Here is a 26,641-nt window from a genome sequence, read left to right on the forward strand (position 1 = left end):
AACAACAAAAATGCCATTAGAAAGGACTCCGTATTTTTGAACCACAAGGATACCTGTTCCAAAAGCCACAGCTTACGCTAAACATGTAGCGCAGAGCTAACATGGTCAATTGTTTACCATTATTATAAATACGGACAGCAGAAAATATTTATTCTAGAAGCATGCAAACTATTTCACCTATCATGAGAACATATGCCAAATCTAATTATAGGGGCCTCTACTCCACAAAGCATCTGTTGTTAAGTGACACACATAAAATTAAGATGCAAACTGAAAGCAACTGCGCTGTAAATTAGCACACAGAATTGCTCGGGAAATAAAAGAAATGCAGCATTGGCTCAAGATATCACTGAGGGATATGAATTAACTACACACAACCTATAAAACCTGTTGGTATTAAGGCTTTCAAAATACACCTAAATGCACTGGAGATACCGCTGCTAAAGACAGAGGAATGTATTGCTCACGAAGTGGAATCAGCGATCCCCGCGCCACAAAGCACACCAGTGCTTTGGGAGCTCTGTGGTTAGGACAGCATCTATCAGCCACTCTTGCCAGAACAGCGGCACACACACTGTTTTATTGTCCATCATCCTGTTGTTTACCTGTTGCACTAAAAATATACCAGCCTACTATCTTACCTACGTGAGGTGCTTCCAGAACAGTTGTTAAAAACAAAAAGCCAAACAAAACCAGAACAAACGGAGTCACAGCCATGAAATGATCAGTGCGAGCAAGATACAACCGTACTATGTGCATTACTCCAGCGTTCAACATCTGAAAGATGGTCTTTGCTATGGTCAAGACAATTTAATTCTTTCGGCAAAAGAAAGGAAATGAGCATCAAGCAGGCGCCTGCAAAGACCTAACTGCACCGTGTCTAGCCTCCCAGAAGAACATTCCTGATCAATTTCTGATAGGATTTATGCACTTATATATATACATTTATATAAAATATAAAATGGGATATAAAAGTATGGCTTACTAAAGCTATCTGCATGAGTTTGAATAGCTCATTTCTGAACAGCCACGTGCACTGAAGGATGCGAACAGTTTAAACCAGAGAAGCAGTCTGTAAAAGTGATTAAATTACAAAAGAAAAAAAATCTCAGCGGGGAAGAAAACAGAGGGCAAAAGAGCTGGTGGCAAGCCCTGTAGTGCCACAGCCAGGCCTCAGTGCATGCACTGTTTGCTAGGCAGCGAATAAACATGGTTATTGAGCCAGTGAGATGGGAAAGTAGCACTCGGCTGGGAGAGACAGAGCAGATCAAACAGAGGAGAGGACAGGCCTGCAAGGGAAGTCAGCAAGGTCAGACCTTTGTTAGGTGTTTGACAGCCTCGGAATTACCTGTTCTGCACAATCAGTGCAGCACAATTGATGATCACAAACAAAGCTTTCGGACTTTTAAATACATCAGTTAGGATATTAGATAGTATTTAAAAAAAAAAAAACTTTTCAAAGAAAATACTTAAGCACATTCCTATCTTTTTTGAATACAAATTTACTTCTGCTGTGGCTTGTATCTCTGTTGCATCTATCTTGTTTATTTAAACCAGAGTTCACAGGGATTTTTTTTAATGTTTGAAAAGCACTTAAGAGAATGTTCTTGATTTTCATTAAGGCTCTCAGGCATTACCATTATTATATAATCATACATTGGATTAGAAACTAACATATAAAATAATAATTCACTAAATAAATTATTTATATTGGGGTAATATAAAAAATGCCACTACACTGCCCTGACCACAGGTATGGCACTGGCAGAACAAGTGTTTATTGCTAAATGCATAACCAGGTTTTATTGTACACATTTACACAATTATTAAAAAAAAAAAAAAGTTATTTTTCTTTCTTGGCCACAAAAGCTTCTGCAAACCATTTATTTTCCAGTGAGTAAAAACCACTGATACTATTCGGTCAAAGAACAACACAACAACGGATGCTACGTGGCCACGTGTTCGCGGTGCTCCCGGCCGCCTCTCCCAGCGCTGGGACTACGGGGCAGGGAAGGGGAAGTGGCTGCCCTTCGCCACCTTCTGTGGCTGGACCCACCGAGCAGCAGGAAACCTCTTTGCCCTGCACTACTTCGCAAAACTAGTGACGTACCTGGGCTGCTACGAGTGGTGGCCGAAAGTTCCCCCTCTGCAGGTATTTCGGGAGGGGAGCAGCTGGATATGGGCTGCTTCTGGAGAAAGTAATGCAACACAGCGCGTCACCGGCGCTGAGCTCGAGGTCCTGGAGAGCTCCAAACCACAGCTTAAAAATATGACTCAGTATTAGCAGGCAGTATTATAGAAAGAATAAACAAGAGAAAGTATGAGCTGACACAGATAGCGGCACCATCTACGGAGATGATGACAACTGCAGCTTGTAACTGTGCGTGTCACTGCCACGCTGACCTGGCCGAGCAAGCTGCCCGCCAGAAAGGTTAAGGAAGGGCTCCGAAAGGCCCTGGCGTGTCCCTGTTCTGTGCTGCAATTCAACACCAAATTCCTGCATTTTAAAAACCAGTCTTTGAAGAGGTGGGGAAGCTGAAATTTAGCAAGATCTCTCGCGTTGTTCCCTTCTACAAAACTTTCAGTCAAAACACGTTACCTATAAAACAAACATTTCACAGCAGATTTAGCAAAAACCACCAATGCAATTCCAGACTAGCGTTACCTGTGACCACGATGGCTCTTTGCAAGAGAGGGACACCTCCCTTTAATGTTATTTCTAAAGTAAGACACGTTAAGCATTAAGTACAAGTATCAGGTTGGCTCCAGCTGCGCCAAACTTCAGCTTCAAGCGGAGGGCAGCTGTCGTACAACGTCAAGGCATGCTAACAGCTCCCACCTCCCTGCCCTCCTGCCCACAGGGAAGCCAGCCAGGCCCAACAACAAGGGCAGGGCACGGCACAGCTTACCGGGGTCCCGCTCGGCACACAAGCCTCGAGCCGCAGCCATGACCTACCAGGAGCCCGCGGGAAGGGAACGGAGAGGCGAGCTCTTCATTGCGTCCCCAGCTGAGGCGTATGGTGGGGCTCTTCAGGTACAAAACCTTGTCCTTGCACACCTCAAGAGCTCAAAACCAGGTTCTGAAGATGGAGAAAACCTAGCTCCAGCCTGGCACGACATCCGTGGTGAGCGGCGGCATCAGCCCAGGCCTCTCCCAGCACCACACCTCCGCAGGGCCACCAATGCCCCATGGCACGGCCTGGCCGGCAGCGGCCCTGTGCCAGGCCTTGTGCTGCCTCAACGCCAGCATTCGAGGAGCCGTGTTCCTCATTTTGGGATTAGACAGCTCCACAGCCAGGCCGGGGCAGGGACAAACTTCAGAGATGTTTCTCCGCCTGCCAGCCGGGGATCGCCCCGCACCCGGCGGCACAGCGCTGGCAAAGGAGCGTCCCCGAGCAGCCTTAGGCAGACTTTCCAAAATATAAACGCGGCTTCTCGAAAACATCGCCATCGGACAGGCAGCGGTGCATACTAGCAGAACTCTAGAAATATTTTTACAATTAAGACATTACACAGAGTGACCGCTATTTATACTTCAATATGTCAGCCTTAAATATTTACTTTTCCACTCGCTCAGTTTGCACTATATGCCAACAGATCGCCTTCTTCATCATTTAAAGACTTTATAGATATGTAAAACTCTCCGAGCAATAAGGGAATAGTGTTACTATAAAACAATTCAAATTAAATGATGAGAGAAAAAAAATGGCTACTTTTTATCTAAAATTGATTTTTATTGCAAGGATGCACCTTTTTTAAAAAAAAAAAATGGACCTGTTTGCTATGTCTATCATGATAAAATAACTGATTTTTTTAAAAAAAAAAAAACACAACAATTTTGACCTTTAAACCTCTGCCTAGGCTTTACGCCGCTACGCAGTGACCGTCCATGAGTCGGCAGCATTACATCCTCCTGCCCTACGGGCTCCAAAGAGCGAACAACTCTAGTTAGAGCAAGTAAATGTTTACACTCTTAATCTGCACAGCATCCCAAGGCTGCATCAGCCATTACTGGACATTTTTCCCAGAAATCCGCTGGGCTTGGCAGCTGTATTTTGACAAGAAACGCGTTCCCTTTCATGGCCCCAGAGCCAGGGGCCGCGGTCGGCACGGGGGAGCGACCACAGCCGTGTCCCGGGGCGCTCCTAGCCCCCGGCGCACAACCCTGCCAGTCGCCAGCCCTGCTCCTTCCTTCCCATTACTCGCTTACTGTCAAGTGTGAGAGAGATGCTGCGGACCGGATGTTATACTATTTCCTTTCGGGTTTGCTTACTGTAAGTCCCATAAATCCAGAGCTAAAACAAACCAGCTAGGTTGGGAAGTTTATGGGTGCTTCCCAGCCCCGCAGAGTTGGGCTCCTTTCCTGAAAAGGAACAGGAACTGACTCGGTTATCCTTGTTGCTGCTTCTGCCCTTGGTAATCACATCTTTACATTTTCATGTCCTTAAAAACAGCTAAAATGGGGTTTGGAGAATGAAGGGCCTTGACATTCGCTGCCAATCCATCAAAATTCAGATTGTGTAACGTTCCAGATCATCGCCCATATAAAATGAAAAGGATGACCGTGACTCTTTCTAAACAAGTTTTCATCTCCTTTTCGGGAATCCTGTCCCGATGCAAAGGTTTGCTGGACAACAGCAACGAAGCAAACGAGAGACGGGAGGCAGCGGGAAGGCCTGGGGGGTGCTGCTGCAGGACGGGGAGCGCCGCTCCACCAGCGGATCTGCTGCAGGAGTTTCCAACCACCCTACCCAGCTGCTCACTCCCATTGCTTCATTCGCTCCCTGTGCTTCAGCTTTTCTCTCCTCCAGCCATCCCAAGCACTGAGCCAGCCCTGCTTTGTGGCTTCCATCTCCGGACCCGGAGCGGAAACCTGGAAGGAAGGACTGGAAGAAAGAAGGGGCATGGAGAAAGCAAAGATGCTGGAGGCAGGGAAGGAAAACATTTCAAAGACTTTATTAAAGGTAAAATACTTTTTCCAAATGGCAATTGGAAAGCCAATACAATTCCACAATTCTAATCTACGTGGAGGAGGGAGGCCAAAAAGCCAAGCAGCCCCATGAGCACCACCTGCATCACGTCACAAGCAGCAAAGCCTCATTTCTCCCCTACTTAAAAACCCGCACCTTGCTTACTGTGCCGTGCCAGCCCTAAAACAAACAGAAAAAGCTGAAGTTTTGCATGAAGGCAAACTCCAGGCAGCACCCAACAACAAACACTGCATTAGCAGAGAAGAACCAGCCTCTTAAAACATATGCATTTCCCTTGTGTTTCCTTAATTTAATCTGAATACAAATCACATTAACGAGAGGGGAGGGGGAGAACTGGCAAAGGAGGGAAAAAAAAAAAAAAAAAAAGGACAAGTGAGCAAGTGAGCAGCAGCAACTGTGAGATGGAGCCTGACGATTAAGGGCTTTGACATACTCAGCAGAGCTTGCTTTCTAGTAAAACAGCCCCAGTGAGGTGAGTAAAATATATTTATAATTTGATTTTTTCCCCAGTGTGAGCTAGAAGCTTGGTTTTCACAATCTGCACAGGTAGATCCAAGTGAGTTAGGTGTATAGCTCCCACTGGGAGTACGTGGAGTTTAATGAAAAAATTAAGGAGAAACAAAATTAATCAGATACAAAGAAACCCTTAGGTAAGAACCTTGGTATAAAGTTATGGACTATAAATAATACAATCCACCCAAACTTCCTGAGTTTAACTATCCTTAAAAATATATTACTTCAACGCAACAATTCTTCTGGTTATGAAAGTAAACAGAAATGATTTAAAAACAACAAAACAAAAACCTACATGGTGGGAAAAAAAAATATGAAGGCAGGCTCAAGTTTTAGGGACCTAAAAATAGCCTTGAAATAGTTCTTCCCTAATGCTTTTTTTAAAAAAATTATTTTAGTGGCATGTTTCTTTAAGCTATTTTTATTTAGTCTTCCTGTAGATAACTGAAAGGAGAGAATGGCTAACATGATATTAAATTAAGTATACGATGTTGCCCTTCATAACTAAGACGCATTATGTCTGAACTACTACCAACAAAATCATTAGACTTGTTGACCCCAGAGAACTTTTTCCTGTATACACACATTGAGACAAAGCTGGCAAGCGATGGAAACAATCAAAAATCAAGTTTATTTTCTTAATCTTCGATACGAGTACTTATCTGCTTATCAATGAGCAAGCCTACGGAATTGTACTAGTAGATAAGGAAGAAATAAAAATGAGAACAGAAAATATTTGAGAACGTTTCATGATACCAACGTGCTTTGCTGGTTTGCACAAAGCCAAAGAGGAAACAGAACTTCTACTGTTCCTGGGTCATGCTTTCACCCAAAGCACCTTTCCGTCACTTTCGTCTTATTGTTGGCAATATACATTTGGAAAATACAGAAAGAACAGCTCACAAAACAACCTTTCCAAATAGTTATGCCTGGTTTGTTTTTGCAAGCTTAGATGGTGCAAGAGAAATTTCCAGTGAAACAGACCTGGAAACACCATGGCAAGGCTCGCAGAGCAGAGTGGAGTAAATTCCAACAACAAACACATCTGCAGTCACAAAAACTTACCATACAAGTGTGTCCAGAAGACTGCACTGAAAGGAAAAGGATGCAGAGGGACAAACTGTCACAGCTGAGCGCAGCCACCCTCTGGAGCATCGTGAGACCTCCGCCGGCCGCAGGTGCTTCCCGGCCAGCCCTGGCCAGCTGCGGTGCGATGGGACCGGCACCGCTCTGCTGGCAGCTGGGGCATCAGGATGCGTCCCACATCTGTCCTGGTGTTTTGCGTGGCTGCAGCATCCAAGGCTTTTCACATCAAAAGCAAAGCAACCCCCCAAACCATTGGTTTGCAATTGTTTTCTTTTCCAGAATTAATAGTTCCGAGCTAACAGAATCGATGCATTTATTTATATACAAATCGTAGAATCATAGAACATCCCAAGTGGGAAGGGACCCGTAAGGATCATCAAGTCCAACTCCTGGCACCGCACAGGTCTGCCCAAAAGTTTAGACCATGTGGCTAAGTGCACAGCCCAATCGCTTCTTAAATTCAGGCAGGCTTGGTGCAGTGACTGCTTCACTGGGGAGCCTGTTCCAGTGTGCGACCACCCTCTCGGTGAAGAACCTCTTCCTGATGTCCAGCCTAAACTTCCCCTTCCTCAGCTTAACACCATTCCCATGGGTCCTATCGCTGGTGTTTACGGAGAATAGGTTGCCTGCCCCTCCACTCCCCCTCGCGAGGAAGTTGTAGACTGCGATGAGGTCCCCCCTCAGCCTCCTCTTCTCCAGGCTGAACAGGCCCAGTGACCTCAGCCACTCCTCGTATGTCTTTGCCTCTAGTCCCTTCACCATCTGTGTAGCCCTCCTCTGGACACTCTCCAACAGTTTCATGTCCTTTTTGCACTGCGGTGCCCAGAACTGCACACAGTACTCGAGGTGAGGCCGCACCAGCGCAGAGCAGAGCGGGACAATCACTTCCCTCGACCGACTAGCGATGCCGTGCTTGATGCACCCCAGGATACTGTTGGCCCTCCTGGCTGCCAGGGCACACTGCTGGCTCAGTACATGCTCAAATACATGAGCATGTTAAAAAAAAAATAAAATTCTACCTATAGGAAAACCTCTGGCAATGAGGCTTGGGGACTGCTTAAGTGTCATTCCAGAAAGCACCACAGCCCCGACACGTGCCCAGCCCATCCCTCGCCCAGCACAGCCCTGGTTATCGCAGGTAGGACCACGTCACTGCTCCGTGCAGCTTTGGGGGACAGCAGCAAATCTTCTTTCATCCTGCACTGTGGATGAATCATGACATTAAAAACAAAAAAACAAAACAAAACAAAAACCCTCCCCCGCCCAGTAAAGCACCAGCACTTTATGTTTTCAAAAAGAGGATTAAAATTCTTTTAATGCCATCTTGATGAAATACAGCATCTCCACTTGCAGCGGCACAGTTCAGCTCAGCTGTCCCAGCGCCGCTGTTCCCATCTCTCTAACCCAGCCCACCCACACGCCCCGGGGCACTCCCTGCGGAGCTCCTCGCTTCTTCACGAGAACTGCCAGCGGGGAAAACCCTACGACCTCCCAGGGTGATCCATTAATTCATTTCAGTGTTTTAGCATCCTCAACATGATGAAGTTGCTGTCATTCCGCCCACGCTGCCGGGCCCGGTGCTGATGCAGCAGCATAAGGACAGGACTTGGGTCCTGCCCCCTACGCAGCGCCCTCCTACTCATCCTTCCACCCCAACCCAAACAGCTGCAATTGCTTTCCTCTTTTCTAGGCATCTGTCTGTCTCTGTTGCTCTCTTACGGGCCCTCTCCACTTGCTTCACATCTTGTTTTGGCTGCGTTTCTTCTATTACTGAAACAAAACTAACGACATCCAATGGCTAAACAAGAAACGCCCCCGAAAAGCGGTCCAGGTTGGCTTTCTACAGATCTCAACTCCTCACCACCTCTTCCCTCCCACCACCACACAGCATCCCTTTGATTTCCACTTCCCTACCGCCCTCCCTGTTTTTCTGCCTATCACCACAAAATCCATCGCTAATTTACATCTCAGAAGATATGATCTAATGGGTAATTAAAAATACAAAAGAAAATTTAGGAATAACTATTTTCCCTTCACTGCTTCCGTCCCATTAAAATATTTTCCTGCGGTATTGCCTACAGGGCTTATCTTCAGTTGCAAGAGAACAAAGAAAACAAACACTGAAAATTTATCTAAATAAGCCACAATATTTTCAGAGAAGCTACCATGGTGCTATGGGACCTTGGGAAATTGCACCAAAGTATGCGAGACATTGCTCAAAAATAAGTTTTGCTCTTCAGTTCTACAGCTAAAAACCATGATGCGAATACGTGAAAATCCTAGCTTTCCTATTTCTCAACATCCTTTTTCCCATCAGCAAACTGCATTGGAAATGCTATTACGACTCACACCACAAAGTCCACCACCACCTCCAGTTGTTTACGCTCTTGAATTATTAGCAAACAAACATTAAAGAACATTAAAGTAAATAAAAAGGGGGAAATAAACTACAGCAGTAACATATGATCAGCTGCATTAAGTTGTAAATAAAAGTACAGAGTCGTATTTGATAGGGGGGAACTGCTGAGTTTGTTTATAAAGAAGGCTGGTTCTCCTCCAAGTTTCATGTTCCAGCCTGAAAATAACTTCTTAAAACAGCTGTCAGGTTTTGGGGGCAGGGAGGGCGATACCAGCAAATACGACCTTTCTTTAGAAGCGCACAAGTTACCATGGGTAGTGGCTTGCACTGCACTGAGAAAATTCCTCTGAAATGCGGCCCCTAAAATCAGTCGGGAACGTAACGGATAACCCAGAAAGAAAAACTGGTCCCAGCAGAGCCCCCAGCACCTGAACTTTGGGAACCCAGGGGCACGGCCGCCCTGGGGGAACGAGCCATCTCCCACCGGACCAAAAATCCACCGTCTCTCCCTCTTTCACTTCTGCTTCCCTTGAAACATGTTTTTGCCAACTAACCTCCTAGTTATTAAGTAGATTTTAAAAAGAAAAATAAATTAAAAGAGTGCAGTATGTTTCAAAAATTTGGACATTAAAGTTCCAAATGCCAAAATAGCAAATTTTAAAGGCGAACATGAAGGAACTTGGCCACGTACTGCCTGTGCTGTAAGCACTTGTATTAGTGCTTACCTTTCATATTTTCAGGTGTCATTTACACACTTGGTCTCCCTGTTGCTTTGGCTGATAATACCGCAACTATATACGTACACACACACACAGATAGCTCAAAAACCCCAATTTCTCCACACGTGGAGACAGGTTCACATCCGAACATATTCACAAGACCAGTCACACTAAGTGGAAAATGTATTCAAACCAGCCAAATGTCAGCTGGATAAATGTACTGAATCAATCTTTTCTTCTGCACACGGGACAAGTAAAGGCTCCGCCAAGTGCTAAAGGTCTTGGAATTTACTTTGGGGAGATCTCACTGAAATAACAACAAAAAGCATCTTGGATACACTACCGCCGCTGCAGTATGTTCTTTCCTTCCCCAACATCCAAAAAGGTAAATTCTGGTTCAGGAAACGTCATGAATCACCCCAAATGCTAGGCAGTATCTGAAAACGTTAGGCCATTAAAGAATCATTTCCGTCCTCCCAAGTGAATGTCACTTAAAAATCCTCTCCCTGCCAGAACTGCCGTAACACTGCGGTAGGAAGGATAAATCATTATCTGGTTTGTACAAAAAAAAAAAAAAGCTGCAAAATAGCGTTGACAGCAATTTCTCCTTTCCAAGCCTGGAGGCAGAACACCGGGTTCCACCCACGAGTGCAGGAAGCAAAAGCCGAGCAGAACAACGCGGACACTGCCTTGGACAACGCCACTAACGAGGACCTGCCACCAGAGCGCGGGACGCAGAAGCGAAGGGGCAGCTCAGGAGATGCGGTGGACGCTCCTCCCTGCAAATACTGCGTCTGCCCGTACCGCTGAGGGGGGTTTTCAGCGCTGCTGGGCCGAACCCGCTGTTCTTCATCCTGCTGCCGAAACGTGCCTGGTATCCCCACATCTCCCTGTCGCTTCTCATGTGAGTATCTACATACCGATTTTCCCTTTTAAGGCCCCAAACTCTATTACAGATAATGCATACGGATGTACCAAAAAGGGAAAGTACAGTTCAGCCCTGTATTCTTCCTTAACTCAACATGGGGGGAAAATGCTATGGGGAGAAAATGTGGAGACACAAAATATTCCCAGCTCAACACATAAGTGTACGTGCAGGCAGACAGTGTCTGAGACAGAGGTATCAAGCAACACACCGTGTCCATGGAGTAGAAATACTGATTTTAACTACACAGAATTTAGTTGATTTAGCCCACTTACTTACAAATGCCTGCATTTCTGGAGAAACCTCAAATACTGCATTTTGGGAGCCGCTGTCAGCAATCACAGCTCACTGTCAACAAAACGCAAGCACAGCTTCTTACCAGCGAACGAATGAGCTCGTTGCCCTGCCCTGCACACAGCAGCACTCTGTGGTGCTCCCTCTACCACAATACATTTGGGAAGCGAGCACCTGTTTGCTGATGGGGTTTTAAACCTGCTTTTAGGGGTCGCAGCTTAGAAATTGCAGTTATTGCACGCTGGCACTTCACTGCTGCGTTTTTAGGATGTGTCTGGTCAGTCTCCCATAAAAAAGTGACATTAACAATGGTAATCTTCACAGACCAGGGCACTGAAGCCAACTGTTCCAGCAGCTTTATTAGAGCAGGCAGGAACCCTACAAAACACGAACATAACGACCCCTGGCTGCAGCTATAACCGGGGTTTGATGAAGGCTGACTTACCTCCTCGGGCAGATTATTGAATGGGCATGTCAGAAAAATAACACATTCTGACAGATGCCTGCACAACTGTTTTCCAGGGACGGGCTACACAGCTACAGACACGGAAGAAACTAACGGCAGGGACTCCAGACAGTTCTCAAAGCGAGCACTTGCCCCTGTCCAACCACGGCATCCCTCTGCAAGCACACAAAGGCAGTTTGTCCCAGTTACCCGAACGCACAGCTTCTTCCCAGCTGGTGTGCTCGGCCCATGCTGCAGATTTTTACCTCCTGACCACCTAAGGTAAATAGTAAATATTAAAGAATAACATTTCATCCTCCTTTTGTTATGGTTCAGTTATGTATTGGTATAAAAATATCCACATGCATACACATTGAGACATTTATTTTAGGCTTTCTTGAAAGAAAGGGGTCGGAGGGATTTTTCTTCAAATTACAAGACATGGAAAAGTCACACCAGGAAAAAGAAATCTAATTATGCTTAAAAAAGAACCCAAACCCAAACTTATTTATTTACCCGACAAGGCTGTAGAAGAGCCATTATCAACTCACGCGTAGGGACAGGATCGTGACTGGCTTTGTGAGACTGGCCAATGGCCACCTAATGGCAGCTGCAGTCCTCTGGCTAATTAACATCAACCTCTAACGGTCATGGCAGCAGTGTTGTAATTTGACATACACATTGAAAGGGGCGATAAAAACTCTCAGAAATGCTCTCAGGCTTCCTTCTTCCAATCCCCACGTCTGCGTTTACAGCCCTTCCTCTTGTACTTCGCTTTGTGCTGAACCACCTGAACACCGCAGCAAGGACTGTCCAAGCACCCTTCCTCGTGGCTTACATGTGTGGAAGCCCTTTGCTACACTTAAAGTGCTCTTATTTAAATAAATTGCCGACGCACTCAATGTGTATCAATGCAGTTTTACGCATTACCCCACAGAGACTTGTTACCGGACCGTCCTGCAGGCGACACGAGCGCGCACACAAAATCACACAACCTCCCCAAATCAATAACTCCGCCATTAAAACCAGCTGGCTCCTCTGAAAGGAAACGATTATAACAACTTCAGCAAAGCACGCTGCTTGCATGAGGAAGATTTGCTGTTTAAAATCCGCACAGAACCCTGGCAGGGCCCGGCCCGGCTCCTGGCCGTAGGAAGCAGCGCAAGAATTAACAAATCCAGCACAACCCGGCACCGCAAAGCCCCCTCCTGCTACAGCAGCAGCACGCACACTTACAGCCTGATGTGCTGCATAGCTGTCTATGTCATTAGGCTCACACAAGGCAAATCATAGTCCAAGTTCAGTCCCAAAATACATACACAGTTTATCTAAGTGCTTATAAAATACCTTACTTTATGGAAGGGCAGAGAGTGGGGGAGCGTAGCAAGAAAATCTATCCTAACTTTAAAAACTTTCTTTTTATGTTCTAAGACAACTTCCAACTTTGTCACCTCTCAAAATCTTGGAAAGAATTCAGTGCTTGACGGACAGCCACACTACATTTTAAAAACAGCCACGTCACGCACTCATTTTTTTGCAGCGTTCAGAAAACGCTGTGCCTGATCAAAAATGTTTTCCATATGGCCTGATTCAGTCTCGGCACCTGACTGCAGCCACCATGAACTCCTCTGCCCGCGGCCCCTGCACGGGCAGCGCTGCCGAGCTGGGTGCGCCCCAGGCCCTGCTGTAGCAACAGCGGCGAAAGCCAAAGGCGCTCTGAAAATCTGTCTTAGATGTGCTCCTGCCTTTGCTATCAACAGGTAGGTTCTAGCATGTTCCGTATTAATTATAGATAGCTAAGCAAAGCTTTTTTTTTTTTTTTTTTTTTTTTAACACCAGCCATCTGATGAAGATCTGGCCCGTTGTGCTGCAAGAGCTGAGCACTCCTCCCAAGTTAAGCCTGACTGAGAGCAGCTGATGGTGCCTTCAAACACCAGATCCTAGCTCTAACCGGTGCAATATGTCGGAGCCTCCCATGACCTAGATGCTCTGACCACATGAGATCTCTTGGACCTATGAGATCTCCATCATTTTAAAAGCTTTAAGGCTTTCATCTCAACGAACCTGCACTAATGGCTGAACTTCTAGCCATGAACTGAAAAGAAAGTACACTCGGTTGAAGAGGTCCAGCCATGAAATGAAGGTTACAAGGCGATTTGGTTAATCCAGTGTTTTTACAAAGGACATGTCAACAACAAAAAATTCCTCTCCAAAAAATACTCGCCTACCATGACAAGGATTACATCTCTACAGATATTGCTATGTCTCTGCTAACAAACAAACAAACAAAAACAACCTCACTAATACACATAAAATAAAACGGGGAATATATAACCAAAAACCCAAACCAAAATGTTGTCACAGGTTGTGTTTTTTTTTTTTCCAAGAAGAGACAGACAAACTTTCAGGAAGCACATTAAAAATCTGACTGTTGGGATGTATTACAGGGATGGTTCTTATACCTGCAATGATGCGCAGCAACATAAAACCTTAAGACAGGAGAAGAAAAGTGATCAGGTGCCGAGTTATCAGAGAAACTGACACCAGAATTGGAGACATTCCAGCAAGCCAGCTTACATCCAATATGACCACACATTTATTTGACCTAAGCTGAATGTTATATTTTGGCCATTTTTGCTCTTTGATGAAAAGTAGTAAAAAAGAGGCAAGTGCATTTTCCATAATCATTTCAATAGATGGGATTTCAAAATGACATATTCCTGTTTGCTTTGATTTGTAGCTCATGTGCAGTGATACACAGACAGCGGAATTAGACTTCAAAGTTTTCATGCAGTAAATTGTAAAAGGCAAACCATCCCTGTATAATAAAATAATACAATTCTTCAGACAAGGATTCCCACCACGGCCTCTGGACATTGCTGTGGCTATGGGCACGTAAACCTCCTTACTGCCTTTGGAAAAATCCAGCTGTGAGAGGTTAAATTCAGTGTTATGCCTGATCCTGCAAGTGTCCCTGAACTTCTCATCAGACACACCAACAATCCTGACAGTGGCAACCCTACTCCGGTGATTACTGCTAGAGATACGCTTCTGTCTCATCAAAAGTACCAGCTGTCTAAAGTCCTAATTTTAAATTTTTGACAATGGGTCTGAAAAATAAGACGGTAGAATCACGAGCTTTACTGGTACTAACAGTTCTCACGATGTCTTTGATTTCACCGTAGCCCAGCTAGATAAAGGAGGGACAATGGACACCCCAGCTGAACTGCAGTGAGGCAGAAGGGTTACATAGTGATGGTCATAGGCACAGAAGACCATTTTTCAGAAATAACAGGCTGCAAAGACAAGTTGGTACATTTTCGTACAAGAAACACCCTCAGGATGCACATATTTACTGAAATGCTATACATATACACAAACACATATGTATGCGTACATTGAAAGCAAGTAACTCGCAACAGTTTCAGGCAATAAAGATTTTTGAACTGCTTTGCAAAAAGCTATCATCAAATACCAAAGTATGAGTAAAGTTTCCAACAGAGGTAGGAAAACGTGACTTCAGCGAAGACTAGAGACCTTTTGTTTACAGCTCCGTACCCACAGCAGATTCCAGTGGCAGCAATGTTTCATAACCTAAGACATACATGTTAGTTTAACATCCTCAGCAGAAAAATTCAATTAGCAATCACTACGGATTCCAGAAACTGGGGAAAGGCATGGCACGTGTGCGCGTTTCTCTTAAATGGTTTATTGAGATTATGAAACAACTAATAATAAATTTTCTCATCCTCACGTGGTATTTTTAAGAAAGCTCTCTGCTTCCAGTTGACGCTACATTGCCAAGCAGCAAGTAAAACATTAAATATTATTCATATTGTCTCAATAGTAACTTACATGTACATACGTGATAAAACCGCTTTCATAACGTACTGCAGTAGCAACGTCAGTCACAGAAAGGGAGTCAGACTGAAAGCAAAACAAGTGAAACCCTTTTACATATTGTTATCAAATAAGAACCAAGTCCTGAAAACTGGCATAGGTGGAAAAGGCTACAAAAGTCTTGGAACAAGGTCAGATGATCTGCTAGCAGAACTTCACTGTGGGCAAGTGCCACACTACAAGGTTTTCGCTGTTCTTCTGGAAGCCTGCAGCCATTCCTTCTGCTGGTACAGCCCAAATGCAGACTTCCTAGAAACACCCACAGCTCTTACCGAGCATCACGTTATTTAAACAACAGAAATTTGGAGCTAACATTGTACTTGGGCTCTTTGCAAATAATGTCCTTGCAGTAGCATTTCCTCATTACATCCTGTCTTTAACACCGGCCGTGTCAGGCCCTGAGTACTTCCAAGAGATTTACCTGTTTCACTTCTGTCCAAGTCGGTCAGAGGATAAAGACACTCCGTTCCTTACAGGACAGACCTCACATGTCCACTGAACAGGAGTTAAAAATAACTGCAAGAATTTGATTCAAGAACTACCAGGAACAGCTATGCAAAAGCTTATCAGGCAGCTTTTTGAAAATAGGTGTAAAGAAAAAAAGTAACTTCTATTTCATGCATTAGGCATATGCATTCAAGTCAGACATCCAAGCTGTACATTTAAAAAAAAAAGTTTCCGTTTCTGTTTTAAATGTTCTTGTTTATCTAATGAATGCAAAGAATTAAGCACTGATACCAGAAACAGAAGTTTTCTTACATTTCCTACAGGCTGAATCAACATTTCCAAGTGCATTTTATTTCAATTACCGACTCCTTTTTGCTTATTGTGCTGTTAAGCAGTCAACCTAACTGTCACCATTTTAGCTCATAAAACGTATGAATAATTGCTAATATTGATTATAAACTAGTTTTGCTTTCACCGTCTCCTTCTCCCTCTTATCTCTGAGGGGGCAGAAAAGGATTCCCTGCTTGAGCAGAAGGTTGCATCAGATGACCAGAGGTCCCTGCCAAACCTAACCATTCTGTGAGCTTTCCTTCAAAGGCCTATAAGCTAACAAAAGTGGAAGGGAACCAATGTTAACCCCTAGTTCACAGACAGCTGCATTTGGATGCTTTTCATCTCTCTGTGTCCCTCCACTCCCCATGCAATGGGAGGAACACCGGGGATGGTCCCGCTCCTGGCAGACACACACGGGAACCAGGGTTACCTTCAGCCGACAGCCAAAGGAAAAGAGCAAGAGGCAAGACAGCCGCTCTTTCGCTCTTAGGCAAACAAGACATTACAGGTATAGCAAAAGACGTTTTCTTTTGTTTGCGTGTTTCTGCATATGTCAAGCCACAAACAGAAAGGTCCCATCAGCAAGCTAGCGTACTTCATTCTTCCAGTAGCTCCTCGTCACTGTTCCAATTTGGGGGGATTTTCTCTAGGTAGTACAACTTCATGACAATAATGTGATTTCTAAATTTATCAAGTCAAGCTGAAGACAACAGCTTAAGAATTGCATTCAAAGGAACAGGAAGCACTGTCGGTGAAATAAAGACTTGCAGCATGTATTTATGGTTATTTATATGGTTTCCTAAGAATTCCCACATTAAGTTACTGTAGCAAATACAAATCCAAAAGTTTGCAGGCAGATGTAAGGGACATTTTGAATCTGAGGGATGCTCGCTGAAGAAAAACATCTGGAACATTTTGTTCCTTCACAAAATAACTTTAGAATCACAAAACCTATCTAACCCTAAAGCCATGTATCCGGTAGGCCTAGCACTCTAGGCTAGAGCGTTTCTGGAAACAAGAGAACATTCATGCGATGCAAACAAGTTGGTTTGGAAGGGCAGCACAGGCCAGCGCCACGCAGGACAGACAAAGAGGTTCGAGAGGAGCCCGGCTCCAGCCGAACCTGCCCAGGCAGCCGCGGCCCCTCAGCATGGCCCTAGGCCGCGGCCAGGCCCGCAGCACTGTGGTGCTGCTCCCAGCCCACTCCTGCTGCAACTGTCACCTCGTGTTTTCACTAAATGCTCCTTGGGAGCAAGCAGCTGCACTTCCACAACCCGCACGGCTTTGCTTTAAGTCAAGTTCCAGCCATCTCCCACAAACCTGTGAAACAGCCTTGACAGTAACACAAACGTAGGTAACAGAACCTGTTAAAATGTGTTAATGCGACTACGGTGACTAGCTGGCTTCTTTGCAATAGCAACTCCCACTGGAAGTTAAAAATTGAAAGGCTAGGATTTTTTTTTTTCTTTTTGAAGGACAGAAATGAGATTGAAAATCATCTAAAAATAGCAGGGAATTTTCAAGTGTCAGCTGTAACGGAAGCAGGAATAGCAGTCTCTCCTTACAGAGCCAGGAGGGATGCAGTCAGCTTGTGATTCAGGATCAAGAGTGAGAAAGCTCAACCATGAGCTGCAGAGGGGAGAAAGCAGTGTTAATTTACTAATTTGATTAGTATTCCAGGACAATTTACGGCAACCTGAAATGCAATGAAATTGTACTGTGCTTTAAAGTGGCGAATATAAGTTCTTATATACTTTGCCTGCCAGAAGGAAAAGTGAAGTACATATTGTGAAACAACTGAAGAGGGTTTTAAACAATCCATTCAATCCTTGTGACAGAAGATGAATATAATTATGTGTTTTTGACTGTGCTTTGTCTTTTCCATCAATCTTTTCCCCCTATAAGCTACAATATCAATGCTCTTATTTAAAGAACAGAAAGTTCTCTTGCATTTGAACAGTCCCTCACACACTCCTGAAGATTTACTGAAGTAAATGGAGAGAAAGAAGAAGGGAGTTCTGACTTGCTATTTGTAGGGTACTGGTTTGCATTTCAACAACTGTATTTTGGGGAGCCAAAGAAAGGAACATGAAAGAAAGCCTCTGCAGATGACAATCACCGACTGCAGCAGACGTTACGGTGTCACTCCAATGTTACAGGACCTGATTTCAACACTGATCTTGCCCACGTTTTAAAATAACGCCCCACTCGTGCTGTGCTCACTTCAACTCTTTGAGGATGTAAACGTCTTAAGGGCTAGTAAAGCTGTTACTCCACCCAGCAGCACTGCGGTAGGGCTGAAGCCAGCAACACCTTACAGTCAGACTGGAAGCCACATGTTGACTTCCCTGTTAGTGTCAGGACATACAAAAAAATTGAAACTGGAGGCCACTTTGTTAAACAAAGTATATGGCCAGAGCCAGGCCCCACCCTGTGCAAAGTGAAGAATCTTACATAGACGGTAACTGTACTTACAAATGGCTTTGCACCACGTGCAATCAAATTAGTCCAGAAGTATGTTATCAAAACTCAGGGCCTCAACGGTCAGCATCCAAGTTCCCCTTGAATAATAAAAACAGCTTAGGTGTGAGGATTTCTAAATAGAGATACTTTGCTACTTGATCTTGTGTAAAGTCAAGAGCAACTCAGCAAATCTCCCTCAAAATTTGGAGAAATTGATCTTTCTGGAGAGGTCATACCTACCTGGCAATAAAGCTGATTAGCACTAATACATAAATAAAAATACAAATGTTTACTTTCAGAAAAAGCTCTATCATTACATCATGCAAAGTATCTGGAAAGTTGAATAATCACTAGGTTTTCCCATAAGGTTCTTTTGTTTATAAGTACAAAACGTATCTTTACCAAGTGAAGACTTCGACAAGAATCAGGTTGAGGAACTTCATGCACTATTTATCTCTTTTCTTTTTGCTATTACACTGTAAAATTACAGATCATGTCAAAATGTTAAATCAACGTGGAATTTACTTCTTCCTGGCAACATGCCTTCATGCAAATTATCTCTAGTTATAATTCTTTATCTGTCACTGAGTACTTTCCATTTTTAAAATACAGGAGAGAAGTCAACCTGTCTATGATACTATATTTTCAGTCTCACACTTGACAACAAGATCGTGGACTTCCACCTCAATAACAACAGTTTATAGGTCAGACGATGTAAAAATGATAAACTGACTATTCACTAAAATCTCCTCTTTAGAGACTAAAGCTGCTTTTAGCCAAGTCACGCAGCAAAGACGAACCCGCACAGAGCTCTCTGCTGAGCTGTCCTGCTGGCACAAGCACAAGCCTTCTAGATTTACAGCAGGCCCAGCAGGCTGGGCTCAGGAAGTTCAGGGAAACTTCCATCTTATTTTTCATCCACCTAAGAGCTTCGAGAAGCACACAACTGCACGGGTCCTCTGTATGCAGCCCTGCGAAAAGACAGAAAGATGGGCAGGCTGGGAAGATTTCACTGCCATCGGGTGCAATCCTGGTCTCGCCTGATCTGCAAGAGGGGAGGAAGGGAAGAAAAATTCAGTGCTTTGCCTCCACATAGCCTTATCTGAGACTTTCTTCTCTCAGGAACACCAGCCCTGCCTCCCTGTAACTGAAACCCGAAGAGCAGCAGAGTATCGGGTCACCAGGCAGGGCCTGCCCAGGGACGCGCATCCCGTCGGTCAGAGGTTGCCACCGCGCCTTCACGCAGCCGGGCTATTTATGGAGAAATAACAGCCTTAATGGACCGCACAGAAAGGTTGCAATATCAGGCGAAATGGTGAATTTTATAACCTTTGCTTTTTTAAAAACGCAAAGTTATTAGAAGAAGCGCTGAGAATGGCAAAGGACAAAACATTAAGCCCTGGATCTACAAGTGCTTTACCAGCTGGAGCCACCAGCTGCCACAGGTGAAGGGGGATTTTCACACCACCAGACCTGCACCCCACGGCCACGCACAGCTCGAGCTGCTGAGCCAGTGACAGAGAGCACAGGAAACACTGACATTTTTTCCATGATGAAGCAAATGGCAACCATAGAGAAACTGTGTCTGTCAAGCGCTTTCAGGAATTCAGGGGTAACGCCATTCCTTGAGACAAACTGAAGGAGGTGGCTTGAGGCAGAACAGCCAGGAATTTTTTAGGGAATTTAATAACAATGACTCTCACTAGGCTAACAGCATACATGCAAACGTCCCAAATGAAACCATGGTTCCGTTGTGCTATGCTCCATAAACAGAGCTAGCATTCTTCCCCAACATGCTTACGCATTTTGAGCGCTCAAAAAAAGATGCTGGTGACCCTGGTATTTCTGAAAATGTTGCTGACTGGCTGGCAAATAGCAATATTGTGACCTCCTAAGTAACAAGAAAAAGAAATGCAAACAACCAAGAAGAAACAAGAACAACCAAGAGCAAAACAAAAATATTTCCATAAGCAGGACTTTTTATATCCTGAAAAGAGATCTCTGACTCCACAGAGTCCTGAAGGCACACATTAACACCGTAATCTCACGTATTATGTGACGCTTGCTATCTTATAGTCCTCAATACATGTATTTGCTAGGAAGCTCAGCAAGAAAACAGAAAAAGTGAATTGTCTCAAATCCTACGGCAAAATTAATACAGAAGATACAATTAAACTGACCTCTAGGGTTTATCTATGGACTTGAAAAAATCACTACATCATTGCTCCCCTATAACTCTCTCAAATCCAAGGTGTTGCTAGGACAGCAGGCCTAAGCAATCTTAAAACAATGAGCAGTCAGGCAAAAAGACATTGTAAGGCCATCAATGGCTCTCTTTCCTCGTCAGCATGCTGTAAACACCATCTAGTTAATTCGGAAGTCAGAAACACGAAGGAACATACTGGGGCTGCACTTCTTGCGATAAGGAGGCGAGGAAGCATGGTATCATGGATCAGCCAAAGGAGGAAGAAAAGGTACTTCCATCCTAAAAATTCCAACGAAACACAAAACAGCACAGGGAAGGAGAAACTCGGTTATGCCTCGCGTGTTCCAACAACCAAGCAGAGCAGCAGGAGGATGACTCCTGGCAAACCCCTACCAGCACCCTGGGTTACGCCTGAGCCAGCACAGCGCCGTGTCCGGAGTGCCAGGGCAGCGCTCGTGCAGGCACTAGTCCTGAAACCCACCCGAGGTGGACACGAGCCCTCAGCACCCCCGTTCTGCTCGATGAGGAGTTGACTTGGTAATGTTGACTTAGCCTCAGACAGATAGCAACGACCGCTGCGGCAGCTCAAGCAATTAAGAGATAATAGGCTAGGCATACAACATAAAAAATAGGATATCATTAAGATACCAAAGGTTGAAAGGAAACTGAGAAGTGAAGTATTGGTAGGGAAATAAAGCTTATGCCTGTTATCTCCGCTGCGCTTTGATACTTGAAAAGAGTACGACGCATGACATAATTAAACAACCACAACAAACTTCCTCTGCTCTATCACTGCTATCAACTAATGCTCAGGGAAAACAGTAAAGCAAAGCTTCCTAACAGTACTTCAGTCACAAAACCGAGCAGGTGCTTGGCAGAGGACTATTAATTACAAGGTGAAATTCACTTCACCGCATTAACTCTCAGAGCGGCTCCTTAACTAAACCCTCCCCTGCACCTGGTTTTAATCTCCAGCCCCATGTCATGCAGTGGCACTGCTGCCAGATTGCTTTTATCATTGCCATTTCCCTGTTTTGTTTTTTTTTTTCCCCCCCGATGCCATTCACCTGTCAGCCAAGTAAGCTCACTGTGGAGCAAAGGACTGAGAAAAGAGGAAAAAATGGGCAACTGCCGCAGCCGCCGCACCTTGCAGCACACCTGCACGTCGAGCAGGCACGGCACGGGGCTGCCTGCGCCGCAAGTACACGTGCACACAGGCTTCGCTTTCTATAACCATAGAAGACACGGATAATAAAACGTGAGCTAATTACAGCTCCATGACAAAATAGAGATGGGAAAGAAAAAAATAAAAAAATAAACAAAACAACCCTTGTTAAAGCAATTCCTTGTTCAAGTAATTCTTACCACATCTTCCAAATGCTGTCATAGCTAGGTTTCAGGGTGAGAAGACACCACTAAAATGTCAATCCACAAAGCATACTTCATCTTATCTGAGCTGCATTTCAGCTTGTTCATCCGTAGTGCCCTGGCTAAAGCAGGACCCGTGAAAGGCATTGGAAGCTGCCAAATCCGCATCAGTACGCTGCAGAGAGAGCAGCCTATGCCTCCTTGCAATAAATGGAACCAAGGACGGAACACAAGTCTGAGAAAGACCATGAAAAAACACTCCTGGCATGGGGCGTAACTGCTCTATACAGCGCTCTTGTGATCTCCTAGAAAACATGAACAAATACATTAAAATATTGAAGAGCAGTACCATCCGTCTCCACAAGCCAATTCGTGTCACTTTGAGTAATGACACTGAGTACAGTTATAAATTTAGCAAAAACACTTCATTTCACTTGCTGCTACAGCACAGCCTTTACACTGCATTTAGCTATAAAGTTAGACGAACGAGGGAAAATAAGAACTTAAACATCGCAGGGCTGTTTCTCTAGAAATCATGTAATTTATTTTCACGAGAAAGGCAAGCTTCTAGTTACACTGACAGAGAGACTACATCTGATCCTTTTTTCTCGAAAGTACCCTTCCACGTAACCACCCCAGCGTCAACAGTTTTCAAAGAAATTAACTTAATTTGTATTTTTAGAAGTCAAATAGAGAGCTAAAGCCTCAGGACACACATCTGCTTCAGCTCCGTGGCTTCCAGCCACCAATGTCATTATTGATATTTTCCCTCCCCGTAAGCCTCTCATTTCAGCCCTGTTGCCATATGCATACAGACAGCTAGTTCACCAAAAATAAGTATTTGTGTCACATCAAAATAAGCACCTGCCACAGGCGAGCGGACCGCCGCCACCGCTTCTACCGCTGTTTTGCAACGCTCTCCCCTCGTCCTTACTCGCTGACCTTCCTACAACCATCCTGGCCTCGTTTCGTATTTACTGCCACAAACCTCTCCTTCCCCACCACAACGCTCTCCTGCGACTCCTCTGGTTTCCTCCCCTCCATTTTCCGCACTTTCCTTATAGAAACGTGCCCGTTTACAAGCTGAACAAATAAACCCGCGTCACACAAAAGGGGCTGCAACGCATTCCACGCTCATTTTTGTTTGTCTGCTCTCCACTTTGGAGCACCACCGCTGCAGACACACACACCTCGGAGAGACAAAAGTGCGGTGCTGGAGACGGACAGCTTTTTCCAAGGAGCCCCAGAGTGAAAGCCCCAGCACGTACAATCCCCCTGCATGCATGTCTACGTGCTGCTACCTCTGCTGGAAAGCAGTCAAGGGGCTCATTTGAAAATGAATACTCTGCGGAAAAATGAGTATCGGCCCCTTATCCAAGCTATAAGGGGAACTGAACGATCCCTCATTTTCTTTCCTGCATTGCAAATTTGCAGTTTCATCCCCAAATCTTTAGAGCTGCAGAAATGAGAGCATCTGCTAGCTCACTGCACCACCCCAGTAACTTTTTCCAGCCTAACTTCGAACCGTAACAACTCGCTATCAAACTGCCAAATCTGCAGTGCTCACTTCTTTCTGTGAATCCAGCTGTCAGTTTTCCCAAATGCCTTCGCAGTCCCAACTCTTTCGGTGCCAAAAAACTTTTCACAGATATACATAATTTTGCAAAACACATATGCTGTATGTATGGCACATGAAGTCAATTAACAAGTTTATTTACTGAATTAAAGGATGACACACAACAGTAAAACAAAAACCTCTTGCAGACAGCAAGCACATTAACCTTCTCCTCCCTACGACGCGATAAGCTCACAAGGAATTTTAAGGAGTTTTGAAGTCAAAGTATGCTTTGAGTACCCTCCAAAAAAAAAAAAAAAAAGGCGTGAGCTCTTTCACACTTATCTCCATGGCATCTTTCACTCCGTAATTCCCTTGGCGTTTCTGATCACCAGCACGCAGAGATACGTGTAAAGCACGTTCAGTTTGCAAGTCAACAAGCACAAAACACGTACTGGGGAAAAAATATTCCCTCGTAAAAGGGAAAAAAAAAAAAAAGAAGAACCGAATACAAAATAAAAGCACGTACCTTTTAACTGGTCAGCTACCACGCTCTGACCCACTCGCTCGGTCACCTTTCCATCCTCCATTTCATAACGATCATCCAAATATTTTGCAGTAGCTTCGGAAATGTGGACTTTTCCAGCCACCCCCAGCTGCTCCATCAGATTGGCCAAATTGACATCGTTGGACCACACGTCGAACTTGAACCTCCTCATTCCCAGAATGCCACACAGCACCGTCCCAGTATGGACGCCAACTCTCATGTTCACCATTTCTTTCTTCTCCTGGCAAAACTGCTCGATGGCTTTAATCATACCCAAGCCCATCTCAATGCAGCAGTAAGCGTGGTCTGCCCGGGGCTCTGGGCAGCCAGCTACGCAGTAGTAGCAGTCTCCCAAAGTGCTTATCTTCTCGCATTTGGTGTCCTCACACAGGCGGTCGAAACGTCCAAACAGGTCATTCAGGAGCCCCACCAGCGCGTGGGCGGATTTATTGGCGCTCATTTTCGTGAAGCCGACGATATCTGCAAACAAAATGCTCACCTGCTCTATCTGCTGCATTTTAAAAGGGCGGAATATTATGGGGGTTTTCTGGATGGAGGGCTTCTTCTTCCTGTTTTTGGGGCTTGAGGTGGAATGGCGTTTGACGGAGTTTTCACTTTCATCATCCCCCTGTTTCATTAAGTCATCGGCTATTATTCTTGGCATAACAGAATGAATCATCCTCTCTTTCAGGGCTTTTTCCACTTCCAAGTCTTTTCCGTGCATGATGGACTGCCCCACTTTCAGGAACGTGCTTCTGGACCTGACTTCGGACATGATAAATAAATGAATACCGATGGCGTGGATGCAGATGTGAAGGAAGGCTTTACTCAACAACTCCCAGTAAATCGCCCCGGCTCCAAGAGGCGCGAAACAGTTCTCGTCGCGGAAGCGATAACCAAAGGTCTCAAAGAGGACCGAGTACGACAGTCCCAGAAACAAGCTTAAATACAGGGGTAGGTGCATCACGGTGTAAAGCAGCAAGAGCACTTCGACACACATGGAAAAACTGCCTACTTGAGAAAGACAAGTGTCTGCGGGACTGGCCGGGGGCGTCCGGTTGGACATGTCACCACTTCCTGAGAGAGGATTCAGTGCCTGGAACTGCGGAGCCAGAGTCAAGGCGAAAACCAGGAGGGTGAGTACCAGCGAAGTCCATACGTAATGGCGAGCGTAAGCCTTGGTGAAAGTGAACGCGAAGAACGCTACGCACACCAAGAGGAAGCACAGAGCCGGCACCATGAACACGATCTGTTTCTCTCTCATGTGCACGCCGAAGTAGACGCCCCAGAGCAGGCAGGCCACGCCGATGTAGAAGAGGGCATAGCGGAACCGGCGCTGGGTCTGCGGGAAGCACCTCTCCATGCACGCCTCCTCCAGGTTGTTGGAGTCGAACTTGGGGTTCCACCACTTGGACGAGGCCCGCTCGAAGAGCTGCGGCAGCTTCTTCTGCCGGCGGAGGCCGGGGCCGCCGCCGCCTCCGGCCGCCCTGCGGGCGCCCCCCGACTCCCCCGAGCTGCAGCTGGAGGAGATGCTGTACTTGCAGCGCTTGGAAGAGCCGCAGCCCGGGTGCTGCCTGGGGTTGATTTTCACCGTCACGCTGTTGCTGTCCCCGCTGGAGTCGCAGCTCACCTCGGTGCTGTGGTGATGCAGCAGCTGCTGGTGCGGTGGGGAAGCCATGTTGTCGGCTCCTCCCGGGGAGCTCCGAGGAGCCGGAGCCGGACCCGGCGGGGCCGGGAGAGCCGCCGGCGGGGCGACCCCGCGGCTCCCGGGGCCGTCGCGCTCAGTCTCCTCCCGCCGCCTGCGCGCAGGGGCGGCCGGGCAGCGCCGGGGCTCTCCGCCGCGGGCCGGGCGCGGCAGGCAGGGCAGGGCAACGCGGGCAGCCCCGCATATTCCCCCGCCTCGCACGGCCGCGGGGCGCCGCGCGGGGGGCCGGGGCCGGGGCCCGCCGCTCGCTTCGCCGCCGGCCCGGTCCCGCTCAGCGTCGCCGGGGGGGCGCCGGGCCCCCGCTGGGAGGGCACCGCTGCTCCATGGCGGCCGCTGGGCGGGCAGCGCTCCCCTCACGGCCGCCGCCGCCGCCGCCGCCGGGCCGGCCCCCGCCCGCCTGCCGCCCGCCCCCCGCCCCGCCGGGCTGGCCCGGCCCCGCCGCCCGCCTCCCGCCGCTCCCCGCCGGCCTGCGCGGGGCTGCGGCACCCGGCGCCCCTCGGGCTCCGCTCAACGCCGGCCGCGTGCCGCTGGCTGCCCGCGGGGCCGCTCCGCGCCGCCCCGCTCCGTGCCCCTGCCGACGGGCGGTGCCGCGCCGTGCCCGGGCGGGGGCCGGGCCGCGGGGAGGCGGGCGGCGGCGCTCGCTCAGGCGCGGCGGGCCGGGCCGCGGGCGGCCCCCGCCACCATCTTCCGCCGCCGGCTGCCGGGGGGCGGCCGCGGGCGGGGACGGCGCCCGGCCGGTGGCAGCCGCGGGGGCGGCGGGGCCGAGGTAACGGAGCGGGCCGGGC

At 46.6% G+C, this 26,641-nt stretch overlaps 1 protein-coding gene across 2 annotated transcripts in view; it reads right to left on the bottom strand.

Moving 5' to 3' along the window:
• Positions 1–26,255, bottom strand: part of ADCY9 (adenylate cyclase 9) — an 84,337-nt gene extending 58,082 nt beyond the window's left edge. Inside the window, exon 1 of one of the 2 annotated variants that reach the window (XM_013176791.3) lies at positions 24,134–26,255. In XM_013176791.3, coding sequence (XP_013032245.2) covers positions 24,134–25,829 — 1,696 coding nt within the window. In that variant the 5' untranslated portion in view covers positions 25,830–26,255. The remainder of the gene's footprint in view (positions 1–24,133) is intronic. The other variant, XM_048061381.2, reaches the window with a different exon arrangement.
• Between the last annotated feature and the right edge of the window lie 386 nt (positions 26,256–26,641).

The sequence above is a fragment of the Anser cygnoides genome, chromosome 15 (genome assembly GCF_040182565.1).
Source record: "Anser cygnoides isolate HZ-2024a breed goose chromosome 15, Taihu_goose_T2T_genome, whole genome shotgun sequence".
NCBI lineage: Eukaryota > Metazoa > Chordata > Aves > Anseriformes > Anatidae > Anser > Anser cygnoides.